Below are 20,468 nucleotides of genomic sequence, written 5' to 3'. Positions count from 1 at the left end.
GAATGCCTTTTAGTGGAATCAATTTCAGAAGCTGCAGTGGCCTCTAAATGCTTAGGAGAAACAGACTTATAAGGCATCCTGCTTTTAAGGCAAAATATGGATGACCATTAAGCAGCAAATATACACTGATAAAATGAAGAACAGTCTTTCTGTGTCAAGGAAAACACTGCTGGTCATACATTGCTCTGTTTCCGGCTCCACTACTGGACATGAATAGGTACCCTGCTGTTTTGTTCTTCGGATACACACTAAACAATAGGAATAGAAAATGCACAGGTATGAGTTATGACGCATATTATTTGCTTCACACAGTAGGACAACAGTGTGGTGAAGATCACAGCCAGAACTTGGGACTCTGTGGTTTAGCAAATACCTGTAAAACCTAGTTGCTCTTAACTAGGAATATAATCTTTCTTCCTGGCTGCCAATGGCAGCTCTCAGCTGTGGTTTAGCCTTTGTTCTTGTTTTGTGTATTTATTTTCTTTAATCTGCACTAGGTATTCTCTGGAGCTCCTTCTTTTTTTCTTTTCTTTTTTTTTAATTTTATTTTAATCATTGTTCAAGTACAGTTTTCTCCCACTTACTCCCATTCCAGCCCACCCACCCAACCCTCCCCTCTTCCCCCCCATTATCCCCCACCCCTAGTTTTTGTCCATGTGTCCTCCAAATTTGTTCCTGTAAACCCTACCCATTCCCCCCTGAAATTCCCTCTGAGCTCCTTCTGAATGTACCTTGCCATCTAGAACACTAGGAAAGAAGAAAGTCAAACTGCCTCTCCCTTGGGGCTCTGGCTCTGGAAAATCAAAGCCAGGCAGAGGCAGCTCTTCTTGGCCTGCAGCAGGGTCAGCAATTTGTGTGATATTCTCCTTGTCAGTTTATCTCTGCTGAGTTCTTGTGTTTTGAGCAAGGGAATCCCTGCTGTGGCCTTTTTAAGTAGGCATGAACTGCATTGTGATCAAAGCTGAGCTTCGCTCCTGCCACAGCAGCCTCTGTCCGTTTGTCTGTCCATCTGTCCTTCCTTCCTTCCTTCTTTTCTTTTCCTTCTTTTCTTTCTTTTCTTTTTTATTTTTATAAAGGCCTCATAGTGGGACTGGGTTTATCTTTGTCGAGTGTGGTGGCTCCAAGGAAAAAACCCACCCAGACACTTCGACAAGGAATGGAAGGTGAAAAGCATCTATATCTCTCATTTCATGAAGCAATCATTTTGATAACATCATTTGAATCAAACTATAAATAGGCTTTTGCATTTAGTTTTTATAGGAACATGCAAATGCTGTTCAGCCAATAGGATTGGTTCTAACAGCTAACTGGAGGCTTATTTTTAATAATTAGTAATTTTTGTAGGTAGTAATTTTGGTCTTATTGGGGCATTTGGCAAATTAGGGAGTTTTTGCTTGTATGTCTTGATGATAAAGTGAATATAGGGTTTTCAAGAGATGTCCAACGAATGACATGAATCCTAATTTTTTGAGAGTCAATAGTTACTACTTTAAAATATGAAATAAAGTATAGTTCCCATTGTGACAAAACTAAACTAGGAAGCTTAATTTGCATAAATGTTTTGTGAAGGATTGAATTTCACAACATAGGAGAGATTTGTCAATGGTTCTACTGGCAAGTGTCATTCTCCAGTATCTTGTTTCTTATAGTTAATTAACTCTCAGATACTCAGATGATTCACTATTTCTGGGTGAGCCAGCACACAGTGGGTCTGCATGTCTGTAGCTCTAGTCTTCCCCAAAGTTAACCCTCCGGCAGTAGGCAATTGTTGGTAAAATGTGGAGAGTCATACATACCTGCTTAGCTGATGTGGCTGAGGAAAGGATTAGTGTCATACATAGGCTCACGCATATGACAGCAATTTAAAAACTCCAGTCTAATACCAATGTGGAGTATTAGTACTTAAGGTTGTGGCTAGTCCTGTGGTCTTAGCTATGTCTAAACCTCATCTTTGGCACAAAAAATTAGTGTTTTACATTAGATCTGTATGGTCTAATTTTGTACTCATAGTCTCATAAGGCTATTTTAATTTAAATTAATTAAAATTAAATAAAATGTAAGATTCAGTTTTTTGATCATGCTGGTGATATTCAAGTACCCAGTAGCCCCATGTGGCTAGTGGCTACCATATTGAACAGCACAGATATAGAATGTTTCCATCATTGTGCAGAATTCTACTGGATGACCCTGGATTCAAATACCAATCAGTTTTTTTCCAGTCCAAGATTGTATAGACTTCAACAAAGTGTCTTGTTCTATCCTAAAAGAATTAATTTGGCTTTTAACACCATCCCCCACCACCCATACTAGGGACTTAGATGTGCAGAAGTCTTTACTCCTTGTTCCCCTGGAACTGTACATGAGGCCTTCCTATGGCATGTTTTACAATCAGTTTCTTAGAAGAGATAAGTTAGTTGTAGAATAATACATTCTGCCACCTTTAAGTAGTTTTATCTTATTTATATTTATAATGTAAAATTCTGCTAACCTAGAATTTTTCTCCTGTACTAAACTTCTGGGTTTTCTTTTTCAGAAGGAAGGTAACAAGTTGTCATTTTCCATGAACATGAGACAGCTTAGGTTAGGTATCAGGCTCAGGTGGATAGAGATATAAGAAATAGTTGTATTGGGATGAATACATAATGTGCAGATTAGAAATAGCTATGTGGGAATTGACATAGGAATTGATGCTGTTTAGGACTGAGATTAGGGAATGGATATGAAGGTTTGACTAGGGTTAATAGACTAGAGATTTAATCCAGGAAGAAATGAAGTAGGTAAAAAACAAGAATAAAGTTAGGTCCCATAGTTCAGGATATTCAAGTATAATTTGTTCCCTATGTCACATATCAGTGAGACCCTCCTGAAACATTCATAAAAAATTGAACACTCCCTTCCCCTAGCATTCACAGGCGTCTTTCAACTATTTATTTTCCTATAGCACATATACCATCAAGCATACTATATTTGTTTTTGAGTCTGTATTTGTATATATGAGTCTTTGTTTATTGTCTGCCTTTTCCTACACAAGAGTGTAAGTTCTGTGAACACAACGATTCTTACCTATTTTGTTCAGTACTTTCAGTGAACATTGAATGAATGATTGAATGAATGAAAAAGGAAGATCTACATTGTTTCAGTGAGATCTGGCAGTAGAGGTTACTTGTAGGAAGCAAGTGGCATAGATGGAAGTGAAGAAGTAATCGGTGGAGGTCTGGGGAGGCAGGCAAGGGGTGGGGTCTAAATTAATAGAAAGGGGAATAGGGAAAGGCATCTGGACCCTGGCCTCAGGAGAGTTCCCCATAGAAGTCTTTCTACAAAAAGCAGCTAACCCAGCTTTGCAGTTAGGATTGAGAAATAAAATGTTTTGAGAATGAGCCTCAGGATCAAGCTGGCCTAGAAGATGAGGTAAGGAGAGAATTCCTGAGTCAAAGTAGTGCTCCTTGCATCTTTTTACCTGGAGTCAAGCATGAACGTTCATCCTCATGAACTGGGTAAGACAAGGCAGAGGACAGACTCAGGCTTCCCTTTATAGAATATGTGAAGTGATCTCAAATGCTTAACCCTCTAGCTTTGACCCAAGAATGGGAGAGAACCTCATCACTCCTATTTCTCCTAGGTGTTTGATCAGATTGAGAGCCAGATATTGACAATCAGAAAAGTGTAAGATGGTAATAATTATCACTTAGTCATAGTCATAACTGTCTGGAGCAGCGCTCCTCACACTGCATTGTGCAAGATTCCCTAAGGAGCTTATTGAAATTCAGATTCTAATTCGGGGTGCCTGAGGGAGGGCCTGGGAGTTTTCAGTTCTAACAATTTCTGGGTGATGGTGCTGCTGTTGGTCCAGGGACTAAGCTTGAAGTGGCAAGGCTTTATTAAAGAAACTAAATCTTAGTCATTGGTATCAGTTGCCCTAATTTAATATTTTTAAGTCCTTCTTGGATACATTAGGCACCGTCATTTAAGGATATTCTGATAGATGAATGGTTTTCACTTTAGTTGAAATAGTTTTTGAGAATGCATAAGCAAGTATTAAGACAATTGGTTTTTCCCAATTTTGATTTTCTATAGTTGAATACTTGTCAATGCCATTGTTATGTCTGGCTTTCAACTCCAAGACTTCTTAAGGCAGTCGTTAAATATTCTAAGCCTCAGTGGATTCTTACATTGGTTCCTTATGTGTGAGAGGTTACCTGTGCTGATCAAACTGACCAGGGGCCTGAATTGCGATTAGGAGATATCTGTTCTTGGGGTGTGGAGAAGCTGGCATTGCCTGACCCACTCTGAAGGTTCACCATGCTTTAAAAAAAATTTCTGTTCTGGAAGATTTAATAAGGGGAAAAAGAAGGACCCAAAACTATGAATGTTTTGGAATTTGTATTCTTATAGTCAGGATCTCTCATAAATAGATGATCTGTGCATCTCTCCTTCCTGTACATTTCAAGGTAGACTAGTGGAATGCAGTCAGTCTGCAGTCTTAGGAAGGAACACTGGGCCGAGTAGTGCCATTTGCTTCATACTATGTTGCCACAATTCCCACATCACTAAACCTTCCCATCCTCTTCCCCAGACAGCTTTTCAATGGGTCTTAAGAAAGTTTCAGTTTAGATTACACTTTTTATAAGAAACTTTCTCCATTTTCTTCCCCCTTCTCTCCATCATCCCAAACCTGAAATGGCTACCCATCCTCTGTAGTCTCATAGCCAGTACCAAATTACAGTCAGTCCTCATTGTTTACAGTTGTCTTCTGTAAAGTTCCTTCCTTCAAAGACCAAATTAGCAATCTCTAGATCAGTGTTCCTAGGGAAACACAGGGGTAGGTTCCTGTGAGCCTATGCTCACAACATTTTCATTAAACAATCAATTCATATCCTGTTTTATGGAAATGTCTGTTTAGCCCTGGCTGGTGTAGCTCAGTGGATTGAGTGCAGGCTGCAAACCAAAGGGTTGCTGGTTTGATTCCCAGTTAGGGCACATGCCTGGGTTGCAGGCCAGGTCCTCAGTGGGAGCCACGTGAGAGGCAACCACACATTGATGTTTCTCTCCCTCTCTTTCCCTTCTCCTCTCTCTAAAAATAAAATATTTTAAAAAATAAAAATATTTTAAAACTAAAATATTTTTAAAAATAAAATGTTTGTTTAAAGACATCTTATTTGATATGTATTGTTGATTGACAGTGAATTCATAGCCAACAGTGTTGTAACTCATTCTTGAACAAAGCATATCTAACACATGTTTTCTCCTTGCACTGTAGCCTTTGTGCACTAAAGAACATTACAGCAATTCAGCACTAAGCTTGGGGGCCATTTTAAACAGTGAAATTATCAGCAAAGAGTCTCCAGTGCAAACACAACTGGCACTAAATTGATTATGAAAGGATACTTTTTATGTTTAAGAACTGAAACAAGAAGGCAGAGTGTCATCTTGTTAGCTTTCAGCTGGAAACATGCACATTGGTTGACTAAAATTTTGCTGTTATATGCATGTCTGTGAATGACTACAAAAATGCTGAAGACTGTTGATTTTGAGGTTACAAATAAATGTTAGCAAGTAGATGAATTCACAAATATGGAATTCACAAATGACTAAACACTGGTATATGGACCAGCACAGTAGGGCAAAAAAGAAAAAATAAATGTTTTTCTTCTCTCAAAGAATTTAATATTTGAAATTTCAAGAAAAGCATTGAAGTGGTCAACCTGGGCAAAATTAGGACTTTGGTGGACTTCTTGCCCTCATTTTAAGGTACGAAATTGTTTTCATGTCAATTAAATGAGTGAAAAGACTATCTCCTTAGAGCCTAGGACTTCCAAAGTCCCTGAGCTGGATGTGCCTGATACACCCCATGCTGATCCTTCTCATAGACTTACTTCACTGTGGTATGATGGCTTGTTCCTGACCACACACAGGTATCTGTTCTTCTGATCAGAGACTGTTTTGTATTGACCATTATATCCACCAAATCTGGCACATAGTAAGTGTTCAATAAATATTTGTCAAAAGTTTGACCTTGGTACCTTGATACTTGATTTCTAAGGCAGCAGCTCAATCTAATTGCTTCTGGTTTTGGTCCTTAATTTCTGAAATCCAAAAAGTTTTGAAAGCAAAAGAATTTTCAGATCAATTGAAAGCAAAACCTTACTCCTCTGAACTTATCTGGTGACATGAGACTATTATCAATATTTATCTCACTTACAGTGACTAACGATACATTATTAGTGTATTAGTGTATTATTACACAGGAGCAGGAACTCCACATCAGAGGCAGTACATCCATGAGAAACAAGCTCAGTTCAACGCAGACTCACAGTCCCTCCAAAATGCTGTGAAACTCAATGTCCTTGCCAAAGCCTCAGGCAGTTTGAGAAGGTATTGCCTGGCTATACACCACACCCTCAGTGCTGGAACTCAACCTCTGTCCCCAAGGGACATGGCTTGGTGCACAAACAACTTCCACATTCCATTCCCATCCCCACCCTCAGCCTGCTGTCTGCAGTGTGGACATGCTATCAGTATTACTCTTACTACTACTTACTACTACTACTACTACTACTACTATTATTAATGTGGTAATAATAAAAATAAAGAACCTGAAAACTTGATGTAATTGTCTTTTCCCCCTGAGAGTAAAGATTTATTTTTTGTCACTGTGTAGATTTTAATTGGGATTACAAATATAGAATGGAGTCTTACAAACCTTTATGCTCATTTTTTAAAAGCTATCTGTTTTTGAGAAAGTAAGCTTTATTCTGCAGTATACAAATTGTAGATAAAATTGCTCACCTTGAGTAAAATATTCATACAAGTGGTATAAAGACACATGATGGCTTGTTTTCAGGGTTTTGATGGGGAAGATGAAAGTATTAGAGGCTTGGAACAATATTAAAAGGAAAATAATAGAAATTTTTATTTTATACTTAGTTCAGAAATTTCTAAGGTTGGTCTACAGATCAGATGTGCTGGGGGAAAAGAGTGTTGTCTTGAAGTCCTGACAAGTTGCCCAGAGGAAATCCAAGCTGTCCCTGTGATCCTGTGCATGGGACGTAGTCCTCCTCTGTCACGCCCTATTTCCTTTTCCAGAGCAAATGTTCAGAAGCCTGAGATTATGTCTCCAGAACTTGTGTTTGTCAGGTTTTGGGTTTTTTTATGCTAATCTTTGTTAAAGTATGCACAGATTATAAGCATATGAATAATGAATTCTGGTAAAGTGTGAAATAGCTGTATAACTACCACCCAAATCAACAACTTCACCTTTTTTATAACTTTGTATGAATTAAATAATATAGTGCACACTCTTGTGTGTGGCTTCATTCATTCAACATTATTTTTGTGAGGATTTTCAGTCAGTATCAATTTTTAAAGGTCTCTTTGGGACACCTTTAAAAAACACCTGGCACATTTCCCTGAGAGCATTAGATCCTAAGGAGTACAGTCAGTAATGTAGCTATGTAAGTGATATGAAGTGAGTTGGGGAGGGTGGATGTTGAGTGGATTATAGGTGGACATGTTTTGGGGCACTTTCCCATTTGCCTTGGCTGACCAATCCTAAGGCACACCCATCATCAGGTCTGTCTGCTGAGGCATAGTCCACCCCTGGTCCAACAAAAACCCGGTCAATATGTAGCTAAGAAGGATCTGAGTGCCGAGACTCCTCCATCTGGCTCCCCTACACAGCAGAGACAAATTAAATAACTATTCTTATTCTGTCAGTGAGCTGTATTGATTGGCATAGCATGGAGTTGTTGTAAGACTATAGGAAGGCACAGTGGACCTTCCCCTGGAGATGACCACCTGGGATAATGACTGGCTTTGTGAGGAGCTGACTGTCTCACAAGTTGTGTTATATCATGTTGTCCCTTTTTTCTGTCTAGGAAACCAGAGATTCCAGACTTTCCTTAGAGATCATATTAACCATGGTTCAAAGTGACTGAGGAGGAGAGTTCATGTGATATGTCAGATATTTAATAATCCCAGAAAACCCAGAACAGTGAGCCTGTAGTGCATTGCTGTTATTCATTTTATGGAATAGGATTGTTACTGAGAAGCCACGGAATAGCTCTGTTTTAACTGATTCATGCTATTACAGTATGCATTTAAGAAGACATTTCATGGTTCATCATACCAGTGAGTAGATAAATATTCTGTTTTCAAAATTTTTGAGTTCCATCATAATTTAGAGAGCTACATGCTTCAGTGTGTGCACTTAGTAGACATAAAAGCCATTTAGTATTTTTCTGTCTCAGTACTGTGAAAGCAACATAGCATACAAATTTTATATTAGGTAACAAAAGAAAATTTTAGAATTTAGAACAAGCATATGAAGAAATAAAGTTGTTTTTTTCCTCATAGTATGCCAGGAAATTTGGAAGCAGTATTTTCATGGTGCTTTCCAGATGGAAAAGTGGAGACAAGGGGAACATATTTGAAAATTTAGCCAGAATTTCCACTTCTTTAATTCATCATGATAAGTTTCAGTCCCAGCCAGTGGTCCTTGCCACCACAAATGGGTCTCAGGGAAACAGAAATGTTGGCTCTACTAGCCTTCAGGATGGCAGGTAGGATGTGAGCCATCATGGTCAGTTTACCCTGTGCCCATAGAAAACTAACACCATTTTCTATGTGTCTCATGACATGACACAGTTGGGAAAGCATTGTTTTAAATAGACCATTCTTGTAAGATTCTCTGAGGTTGCATTTTAGCTGAGTACCTAAAAATTTTTCTATCAGTATCACCTATGAGTAGGTGCCAGCATAGGAACACTTGGCAGAAGAATGTTTCAGAAGGAGGGAACAATAAGTGTAAAGGCCTTGAATTGAGAATGCATTATTTTGTCCTTGGGGTGGAGACAGAGTAGTGAGTGGAGCTGGAGCACAGTTACCTGTGCTTCATGACATGACATGTTCCATTCAGGGACATGAATGGGGAGGTTAACCCCACTGAGAGGAGGTCAGGACCCAGGTGCCAGATCTTATGGGAATTCATCCTTAGTGGGGGAGTTTGGATTTTACTATATTCTGGGAGGTCATTGCAGGGTTTTAAACATGGGAACATTATGACCATAATGTAAAAGTGTAAAACCATAGAGTTTTAGACTCAGAGGTGAATTAGAAACAGTGATCAGTTTTCTACATTTTTATTATGTGAAGGAGACTTTTCTGTGTCTTGTTCTTAATATTTTGGGTAGTATCATTTTTTATTGTAAAAATAGGAACTTGTATGAGTTATTTTCTGATTTATGTTCAGCTGTAAAGATCTTGATCCCTGTGTACCTGCCCCTCTCTGTTAGTTTCCTTGGGCTGCTGTAACAAAAGACCATAAAACGGATGGCTTAAAACAATAGAAATTTATTCTGTCACAGTTCTGAAGGCCAGAAGTCCAAAATCAAGGTGTTGGTAGGGTTGGTTCCTTTTGGAGGCATGAGGGAGAGTATGTTTTTCTCTTAGCTTCTGGTGGTTGCTGACAAGCCTTAACATTCCTTGACTTGTAGCCATATCACTCTAATCTCTGCCACCTTCATCACATGGTCTCTGTGTCCTCACGTGTTTCTTTTTTTAAGACTAATACAACTCTTAATTTTAGTTTTTATTCATAGTGTACTGCATCTTAAAATTTATAAAAACAGTTACATTTATATTTTATATTATTTCTTAACATAAAATACCAAGAATCACTTAATTTTAAACATCAAATACAGCTTAATATTGAGATGATTGGGAATAAAACTTTTAGTCCACATGATTTTCTTATAGGACACTGGTTCCTCCTTGAGTCATTGGATTTATGGTCCACCCAACCCAGTATGACCTTAACTTGCTTGTATCTTCAAAGATCCTATTTCCAACTAGGATCACATGGAAAGGTTGTAGGAGTTAGGATGTGAACATATTTTTGTGGGGGACACAATTCAGCCCATAACACCTTCTTTCTGCTACCATCTTTATGGCAATGCCATCTCCGTCTTATTAATTTACCTCTACTTGGTTTAATGGAATCCAAACTACCATTTCATCTGAACAGTCTATAGGTCAAAATACTGCACTTCTGTCATTAAACAATACTGTACGCTCTTTTCACGTAGATGAAATGTACAAATAGTGCCAGAATTGTTCAAGTCTGGCATATCTAAAATGCTGTGCTTAGTGGAATAATTTTAGAGAACAAAATGGATTGAAAAGATTTATCTGTCTCAGCTTTGGACTTTTAAGATCCCATTTTCCCATATCCTTTTCTATCCTACAAAGATTTTGGCGGGGGGGGGGGGGTTGTTTGTTTTTTACTTTACCAGCAATTTGGTTTCATTTAAATTACTTATTTATATCTTCCTTTGAAACCATAAATTATTTAAAAGCATCCTTGTGTGTGTGTGTAAAACAAGATGACATGATTAAAGGCGGGGGATAAAAAAGGGGGAGGAAAGGTAGCACAAAATGGAAAGGGAGGAGCTCCAGGTACATTCTTCATGCCAGGTAGGTCACAGATTTGAATTTTCTAACAGTCACTAAGGAAAGGGAGACCTGAATAGCACAATTCCCAAGAGTTCTTTGGGTTGGTTTTGAAATCTGCTCAAAACACTAGCTTTGGGGATTAAAACCAAGCACATTTCAGCAAAAGCAGTTCTGCTAGGGTTGAGGGGGAATAGATGGAAATATGTCAAATTTCTGATACTCATATTTCCAATATTGCTAATTTGATTTGATCTGTTGAATGCACAACAGTTTCAAGGAGTGGATGGACTGCTTTTCTTTCAAACAGTTATTTATGAACATTATACCTTTCTCAACCTATTTATTACCCTTACTATTTCACTTCTTAATGGAAGTTGGTGACAAGACAAATTAAACTTGTATAGATTTGGATGAACCTTCATTTACCTACTAGAGGCATACTCTTCAGTATGTAGGGTAGCCATAGCAATTTTTTTAACATCAACTGATTTACTTAGCTCTACAAATATGTGTATGTGTGTCCATTTGTGTGTGTGTGGTGGGGCCTGAGGGGTCCCTGTGTATGTGTGTCTATGCTTGTTATGTGCACACAGAGCAGCTGCTGGGGCCAGAGCTCCTTTCCTGGCCCTTCACTCTGCTGCTTCACCGCTAATATGCAGGAGAGGAGCTTTTCAAAAAAGGAAGTTTTAAACATGTAGCCCAGCAGTTTATCATTTGAAATTTAAAATAAATGATTATATAATTGTGAACCAAGAGAAAAATGTGTGTGAGTTTACAAAAATATACGAAAAATAAGATATTCTTCGTGGAGGCCTTTGGATTTTTTTTGTCTCTGTTAATGTGACAACTTCTTTGTGCCTCTGTGGGTCAGTTTTCTCATTTGACCAATAGGATAATACTGGTACCTATCTCAGAGGGTTGCTGTGAGTTCTGAATGAGTTAACCATACCATGTAAGACACTTAGAAATGAGCCTGCCACAGAGTTATTACTTGGGAAGTGTGACCTGTTTCTGTTAACTGATGCTCAGAAGGAATCTTTGTCCCTATATGTAGCATCTAAGAAGTCTTTATAACCATTTTTGGCCATAATAATTTGACTATGTTATTTAAAGGCATTTAAAGAGTTTACTTTTCTCTTTTTATTTTTTTATCTATAGTCTAGTATGTCAGATACATATTAATGTGCTAATGAGCATTTACCTTTTTTCTCTACTCAAGGACTACAATCTATAAACTAAAGGGAAAAAAAACAGTGATATAAAATTGTTAAATTGTTCTTCTGAGAGCATGTATTAATGTAATTATAGGCTACTTAAAATTGCCTAAGTTTTCATAAAAAGGGTATAGATCTATTTGTGATGTTTTAAATATTATCTTGACATATTTTATAATATTTTAAGACAGAAGTTATTGTCTGCTTGGGGCTTCTGAGAAATGGTTGATATGACCTTAAAGAATGGTTTGATACTGATTATTATTTTAGAATTACTCACCTCACATTGTACTTTCCTGGACTGATTATATCAGAAGCAAATTGACTTCTCAGTAGAAATTAAGTAGCATTGAAGTTTTCAGCTTTTTCAAAGATAAATATTTCTGTTATTGTCATAACAACTGCTCTTGGTGAGCAATTGAAAGAGTATAGCTCTTCAAAATTGGAAACTTTAGGGTTAAGATTTACTCACAACTCTTCCTGTATAAGACCCTCAAATTTAGAAGCTGCATCAGAATAGCCAGCCATACCAACTTCACTTCTAAAGTGGAAGGTTTGGATATATGATGTCTCTGCTCCTTGCAAAAATAAACTTTTAGAGATCTATCTATTATAGATCTATCTATTCTATATATGTCATGGAGGAGGAGTTTCTTATTTCTGAATATTTATTATTTGAGTTTTGTACTTAGTTACAAGAAAAGTGACAGTAGTCAAAATATAAACATACTAATGATCAAACCACTTAATAAATTTAGTCTCAATTCTTACATATAATTTCCTTTCTAGAATATTTCTCAACCCATCCTGCCAATATTTTAGTTGTTTGACCTTTTGTTGATTGTTGGTATTGTACAGTGCATATAAATTGCAAACCAAGCAAAAGGTCAAGAGCTTCACAAGGCAGTATAAGTAATGTGGGAGCCATGCTTGAGTCCCACACAGAAACTCTGACAATGAGGCTTGGAGGTGTGGCACTAGTTAGTAGTTAAAGAAGAGAACTCTACAGTAATAATGACATTAGTGGAAAATCTTTATTTTTGAAAATCAAAGGATTGACTTGAGTATCACATGATTGAGAGCCCTTGAGAAAACTAATGGAACCCTGTAAAAATTCCTCTATGTTTCTGCTATAAAAGACCAGCCTGAAGTAATAAGTGTCATATGATACTGTAACATGATTTTGTTAGAACAGTCACAATTACAAATACAGTTGTTATTTGGTTTATTATTTGTTCATCTTGAGAAGTAGTGAATAATTGCAATTATAACCTAAATATTAACATTGTTGAGTATTTTAGAAACTTGTGTAGTTTGTAATTTTTTTCAAGGTGAAATCTTAACCTTTATCATTACTTACTATTAAATTTTGGCCTCTACTTGATAATCATCTTACTTATCCTCCATTAATGAGCATCTTTACTATCTACTTTTTTCAGCTGCCGGAGATTTTCTGTGTTGGAGAGTGTCCCTTCAAAATTTGTCTTTCCCAGAACCTCAGAATGTGACCTTATTTGGAAGTAGAGTTGTTGTAGAAGTCATTAATTGCTAAGATGAGGTCATACTAGAATAGAATGACCCCTTAATCCAGTATAACTGGTGTTCTTATAAGGAGAGAAGAGACACAGACACATCCACAGGGAAGGTGACCACAGGAAGAAACAGGTGCAGAGAGGACACATGTCATGACAGAGGCAGAGCTTGCTGCATTGGTGACCACACCAGCCACTAAGAGAAAGGCATGATCAAATTCTCCCCTCAGAGCTCTCAGCACCTTGATTTTAGGCTTCTAGCCTCCAGACTGTGAGAGAATAAATTCTTATTGCTTTAAGCCATCAATTTGTGGTAGGTTGTTGTGGAAGCCCTAGGGAAGTTTTTCAGAAAATTATTCTACTGATTCATGGACTAGATGTTATTTTCACACCCAAGGCCCACAGAATGGTATTAGTCAAGTTGGAAATAGGGTAAAAAGTGACTTTATTGGCACAATAAACAACTCAATTTTGGCTTAAATAACTCTTAATTTTGCAATATTTTTAATATAAATTCTTAGTTTATTATTTAAGGAAATTGATAGACTGAGTTGGAAATAGTTTTCATTATTACAGAATAATGACAGACAATTCCATGTTCATCTGTGTTGGTATTTCCTCTTCATGGTAACTTTGAGTTTCACAAGCAGCTTCTACTTAAAGCTCATGCATTGCTTTCCAGATGAGGCTACAGAAATGTGTTTGGGCAGGGGATTTTGGAGTTAGGAGCTAGTTCTTTTCAATAGAGAGAAATTATGATTATCAATTCCTTTAAAAAGAAAGATGATGAACTGTTTGTTCCCAGATAAAACCTAAGATTGTGTGTGGGGGTCAGGGGGGGTGTGGGTGTGTGTTGTATGTGTGTCCTTTGAAACCAAAAGGCCAAGTTGGTGTATTCCAGTATCAAGTATGAAATATTTCTTGAATTGCATCACTGGCACTACATTATCATTGCTGGCTCTAGTGACAGTTTGTCGTGCCTAGCAGGTTAGTAGGTTGTGGCAGAAATGAAACCTAGTCAGTTACTACTAGATTTATAGATTTATGGTAGACCTGCTGTTGCAGGGATCAGTGAAAAGTTGATAGTTTGAGTCAAAACTCTACAGCAAGAAACAGGATGTATACTTTCTGTTTAGACCCAGTTTTTTTTTTTTAATATTTCAGGGTTCCTTGTGCACTTTGTTTTGGCTGTTTTCATAAAGCATGGATTCTTTTTCCCCCTAAATTCTGTCACCAAATATAAAATAACTAAGGAAATTTATATAAGCTCAGCCATGGAAAGTCAGACACTTTTTACTCTTTCATCATACCTGTGTTTACTGGAAATTGTCAGAAAGCAGTATTTAATTAAAAATTCTTTCTAAATAGAATATTATTTAACATATGAGAACAAAGTGAAAGTTGTTTTTTTTCAAGTTACATGGTAGGGTTACATTTCTAAAAACTTTTTAACAAAAACCTGTTTTGAGTATTATTTATTAACATGACAGTATAATTTGATTGTCATATCCTTTAAATGCTAAACTTCTTTATTCTGTATTAAAAAAACAGGTACATATATATATATACTATAACTAGCAACTCAGCATATGTGGTTTGTTGAGATATATCAGAATGTACCTGGTTTTTGTAAACATTGTGGTTAACTAATAATGTCCATTGACAAGGCTTTTTGACAGGAACTAGCGTGGTCTAGCCTGGTCTGAGTGTGACACTGAGAAACCACCAACTACATAAGGTGAGATGCTGTCTGAGATGGAAGAGGCCATTACAGAGGCTGACTCTGGAACTTACAAGGAGTGTCAGACTTAAAACCAACTCTAATTGTACCAGCAATTGAAAGAACAAAAGGCTACTTTTCCATGACTTAACTTTTTTCTCCAAAGCAATTTTTTTTTCAACAAACAGTGATTGCTAATGTTACTTGTGGAACATAAGTTAATAGAAACAAACCCAGCTTTCATTCCTCCGACTGTTAGGTCACACTCTACACCATGATATTTGAAAATTTTAATCACCTTTTATCCTGACGTTCTTAGGGTCTAGAGGGTCAGACTGCTTTTCTGTAAACTTCATGTTCTATCAGAACCTTAATATTAATTTAGAAACTAGCCAGCTTGAGGATAATAAGAAATAGAGATGAATCAGCATGTGAAAAATAAAAAATGAACATAAAAATCTTTTTTACATATTTTATATTGTTGGGTCCTTTTAAACATAATATAGTGCTAAAAGAGAGAAACAGACTTTTTTTGAAGGATGAAAATTCAGTCAGCTGATAATACGAGGAGCTCCTGTGTGGGTCACATGGCTCATCTTCACCCCTGTCCTGCCTATCACATGAGTTGACACTTTTTAGTACCACCATGTGTGGGGTGTGCTTTATGAAAAGAGCCAGGATTACAGGTGAAGGACTTTGAAATTCCAAATTTATGGTTAATAAATGACAGATATAACATTTTTATAATAGACAATAACAAAAATCAAATAGTTTTAACTTGAGTTGACTTATCTAATGTATTCACTAATGTCCACCAAAATAATTCAGTTTTTCTCTTATTCTGAACCTCTGCAATGAAAGGTTAGATGTATATTCTTTTTTTTTAAGATTTTATTTCTTTTTAGAGAGAGGAGAAGGGAAAGAGAAAGAGAGGGAGAGAAACATCAATGTGTGGTTGCCTCTTATGCATTCCCCCACTGGGGACCTGGCCTGCAACACAGGCATGTGCCCTGACTGGGAATCGAACCAGCGATCCTTTGGTTCCCAGCCAGTGCTCAATCCACTGAGCTACACCAGCCAGGCTAGATGTATATTCTTCAAGGAGTGGTAGACTTAGCACCAACTCTAAGATTGCTAGCTAAGCTAAAGATACCTGTCATAACTTCTCTGGAGTATTCTGGGCCTGTGCAAGTCAGAACTTGCTTATTTGGAAGATGTTGAATAGAGCTCCAAGTGGGAAGGTGAAAAATGTGGTCCTAGTGAGTGAAAGGTGTCAGAGCCTGGATATTCATCGGAGCGGAATGGTGTAGCAGAAGAGCACTGAGTCTTGGGCTTCCTGTCCTGAGTGCCCCATCTTAGCAGACGAAGGCCAGTAGGGATCTCAACCCTACAAGCTTGTTTCATCATCTGTAGTGTGGGAATAAAAATGAAACTGATTTGTGAGGGTGTCCTTAGGAGCAAGTGCAGTGATGTTTTGTGAAACATCATCCTTTGTGTATTGTTGAAAGCATTTGTCATGACTATTTAAAATGTGAGATGTATGGCCTCACATTTACTGATATAAAAGCTTTTATTGAAATTTTATTTCTAATGTAATAATTTAATAAGAGACATTGTCATTTCCTCCCCTAAGTTCATTGCTATTTATCTCTTAAAACTGTGTCACTTGTGCAGACAGGCTGTGTTCTCTCTCACTGAAGGAGATCACAGAGATTTCTCACTGAACCCCTTCAGTGAGGATGGTGGCAGTGAACTGGGTTATCAGCTGACAGAGCCTTGGGAGAGAGATTTTAAACTGGTACACTAACTCTGACTGAATCTTTGACCTCTGGTGGTTAAACTTTCACTATATACATATGGTAGACCATCATCTACAACTCTCTTGAACATGGATGTAAATTCTATTGCAACCGTCTTATTCCATCACTGTAATTTTAAAGGTGTCTCAAACTGACCTAGTTCATGCAGAGTTACAGCCTCTTGGTGAATTATTTTGTGACCCCCGCAGGTCTCACCTAGTCTCCTCTTCCCCTAGCCAGCCTTTCCTTTGCTGAGCTCTGGAAATTCCAGCACTGAAACTCAAGGTTTCCCTTGTGTAAGAGAAAAAACTGTTCATTAGTAATGACTGTTGCCCTTATCCCATTCACCCCTGTACTTCCCACCTGCCCTTGGACACAGATGGCAGTGGAGCTCTGGGTCATGATTACACTTGTGGAAGGCAGCAAGAGATGTGGGGAGGCATGCCTGCACAAACTCATTATTACACTAAATACGTTGAGACAAAGGGTCTCAAATATATGTTGACATTTAGATAAAAATTCCCACCCTTGTTCAGTTCCCATTGTAGGACCTCATTCTCCCCAGCTCTGTTGAAATGAAGCCTTATTCTCTCAGTATGGGATGGACTACTACACTTTTACAAATGAATTCATTTAACGAACTCACCCTTATCCAGTTTGTCCCAAAACCACTAAATGTTTTGTATACTCATTTGATCTTTGAAGTTAGGGAACATAGAAGCTGTGACCATTTTAACTTACTGCCTCCTTTCTCAGTAGTTGTCATATCAGATTTTTCCTCTATAGAATAATAAAGACATAGTTTTTAGAGAATAGCAAGATGCTTTGTGTTGCTTCTTTCAAAAACAAAAAACTAAATATTTCCAAGTTACCAAAAAATTGATATATTCAATATAATGTAATGTGACAAATTTACAAAAATATCCTCTGAAATAACATGAAATGATTTTCTGATAAAAATAAAAAGCACTCTATGGACTGTCTAATACTGCTTTTTTTTCCTTTTTGTACATTTAAAACTTTGAATAGGTAGTATGTTCACATAGGTTTAAAAATAACCACCATATCTCAGCCTGTGGAGTGCTTATTCCTTATGCAGCTGTAGACTTTCCTTTGTATGCATATGCTATAATTATTCAACTGGTCCATATTGATGGATATTGATTGCTTCCCACTTGGGGTATTAAAAACAATATTGTAGTAAAAAAACTTGGGCCTGTGTTGTATAGCACATATGTTTAATTTCCAGATATGGTATTGCTGAGTCAAGAGTATGTACATTTTCAAATGTGAAAGCTATTGCCAGGTGCTCCTTCTTAGGGATTAAAATCTCTTACCACCAGTGCATGAAGGCACCTTCCCCCCCACAGCCTTTGCACTGTTACCAAATGTTCAAATTTTTTCAGTTTGATAATGAAAATATATCCCAGTGTGACTTCAATTTGTATTTCTCTATTTGACTTAAGCCGAATGTCTTTTCATATATTTAAAAGCTATTTGTATTCCTTTTGTGATAATTGTCTGCTTATGTCTTTTGCCCATTTTTCTGATAGGTTATGGAAATTCGGCCTTGTTCTGTGATAGGAGTTGCAGATATTTTTCTCAGTTTGCATTAGTCTTTTCACTTAGTTACGATGGCTTTTTTGGCCTACAGAAATTGTTGGTTTTTATTAGTTGAATTTATTTGTCTTGTTTTTTTGGCTTCTACATTTTGAGTCATGGATAGGAAGGCCTTCCTCATTCTAGCATCGTCAAGGAAATCTCCCACACTTCCTTGTTTACTAGCTTTTATATTGATATATCTTTGACCTGTCTGGGGATTTATCTGATGGTCATGTAAAGTGTGGATCAGCTTATTTTGTCATTGTTTTAAACAGTGTACCCTGTTGTCACAGACCAATTAATGAATAGTCTTAATATTTTTCTTAAAATGGTTTCCAAGGTCCAGAAAGTTGGCGCAGCTCTTGCCAAAAACCTTGAGAGAAGTATCCCTGACCAAAGGCCCAGCTGGGGTTAGAAGTTGAAGAGTTGGAAGCAGCAGCACTTCTTGCCAGGAGGAAGAAGCTGCAATGGAAGCAGCCCATGTGTTTCCGTGCCCAGACATCTTCCTCCAGTTCTGAGGCAAGTGATGTAGAGGACTAGACCAGAACCACTCCTCTGAGTCTGAAGACTCAGCTTCAGAACAGAGGAGCTCAAGAATAGTGGTCTGAAACCAGTAAATTCTTTGCAAGGTCCCTTTCTTGAAGAAAGCAGTGCCTGCTTATTGATGATGGTGCGGTTGTGCAGAAACTCGGCCATCCTGAAGTATGATGTTCGTCAGGGAAAGCCTCTGATCTCGCCCAAGCTCTTGGAGGATTTGAGGCCTCTGGTAGAGGAGCTTGGAGAACAACTGAAGACTACGGTTCAGATTTCCAGACCCAAAGGCTCTGTTGCTGAGAACCTCTGTGTGTACAAGATAAGACGATGGTAAACTCCAAATGATTGATTCAAAGGGTTTATTCCTTGTTGAGAATATGTCATATTTGGCTTATTTACTGACTGAGAATTTAATTTTACTTTGTAGTTTTTCTTAGTGTATTATACAACATTATTTTTCAATTGAACTAATGTTGATACCTTTTAGTTTTCTTGCTGAAACTCAAAAGTATTTTACAAAGTGTAATTAATAGTTGAAGATAAAAACAATTAGTTCTGTCACAACCTGTAGAATGTAGAGCCCATTCCTATTTTAATAGTGTTACCACCAGGTATACTTGAAATATACTAACTGCACATACTTAAAGTCTACAATATGATAAGTGTTGACCGTAGATATATATGCCAAATTAATCCTCACGTAATCAAGATACTGTATTTACCCATCATCTCCAAGTCCTCATGTCCCTTTGTTACCCTCTCCACTACCAACCCCACATGCCACCCACCCCACAACTCCCAGGAAAGCATTGATCTGTCCCTGTCACTAATATTAGTTTGCATTCTCTATTGAATCACGTAATAAATACTGCATTTTATCAGGCTTATTTCACTCAGTAAAGTTATTTTGAGATTATTGATGTAGCAAGTATCAGGAGAGCTTTTGAAAAAAATTTTTCATACCTGAGTAGTATTTCAGTGAATAGATTTATACATTCACTATTGAGGACATGTGGGTTGTTCCCTACTTTGGCTGATACCAATGAAAACAGGAATATTTCGTGAAATTTTTGTGTGAACCTAGGCTTTATTTCTTAAGTAACTATCTAGGAGTAGAATAACTAACTGAGCATTGTGATAGGTATATGCTTAAATGGTTTAAAAACTTCCAAACTGCTTTCCAAAATACCATTTTAATTCCCACCAGCTATGAATGAGAGTTCTAGGTCTGTCACATTCGTGTCATCATGTGTGGTCAGTTTTTTTAAATTTTACTATTTTAATAGGTATGAAGATATATCACATTATAATTTTAACTTGTGGTTTTAAGACATAATGTTGACAAACTTTTTCAGATGCATATTTTAAAATAATTTTATTGATTATACTGTTATAGTTGTCCCATTTTACCCCTTGCTCTCCCCACCTGCACATCCTCTCCCACCCACATTTCCCCCCTTTAGTTCATGTCCATGGGTCACAAGTTCTTAGCTTCTACATTTCCCATACTATGTTGCCCTCTCCCTATTTTCTACCTACCATCTATGCTACTTATCTCTGTACCTTTTCCCCCTCTCTCCTCCTCCCACTCCCCTGTTGCTGGACCCTCCATATGATC

At 37.4% G+C, this 20,468-nt stretch overlaps 1 protein-coding gene across 1 annotated transcript in view; it reads left to right on the top strand.

Annotated features, from left to right (window-relative positions):
• SHQ1 (SHQ1, H/ACA ribonucleoprotein assembly factor) overlaps nt 1–19,765 on the top strand; it is a 150,349-nt gene extending 130,584 nt beyond the window's left edge. Inside the window, 4 exon segments of the mRNA XM_028517872.2 lie at nt 18,657–18,711; nt 18,713–18,851; nt 18,854–18,895; nt 18,898–19,765. Coding sequence (XP_028373673.2) covers nt 18,657–18,711; nt 18,713–18,851; nt 18,854–18,895; nt 18,898–19,184 — 523 coding nt within the window. The 3' untranslated portion in view covers nt 19,185–19,765.
• Nucleotides 19,766–20,468: the final 703 nt, after the last annotated feature.

This window comes from Phyllostomus discolor, chromosome 7, assembly GCF_004126475.2.
Source record: "Phyllostomus discolor isolate MPI-MPIP mPhyDis1 chromosome 7, mPhyDis1.pri.v3, whole genome shotgun sequence".
Classification (NCBI taxonomy): domain Eukaryota; kingdom Metazoa; phylum Chordata; class Mammalia; order Chiroptera; family Phyllostomidae; genus Phyllostomus; species Phyllostomus discolor.
The sequence above is the reverse complement of the archived record's forward strand: the minus strand, read 5'-3'. Positions and strand labels throughout refer to the sequence as shown.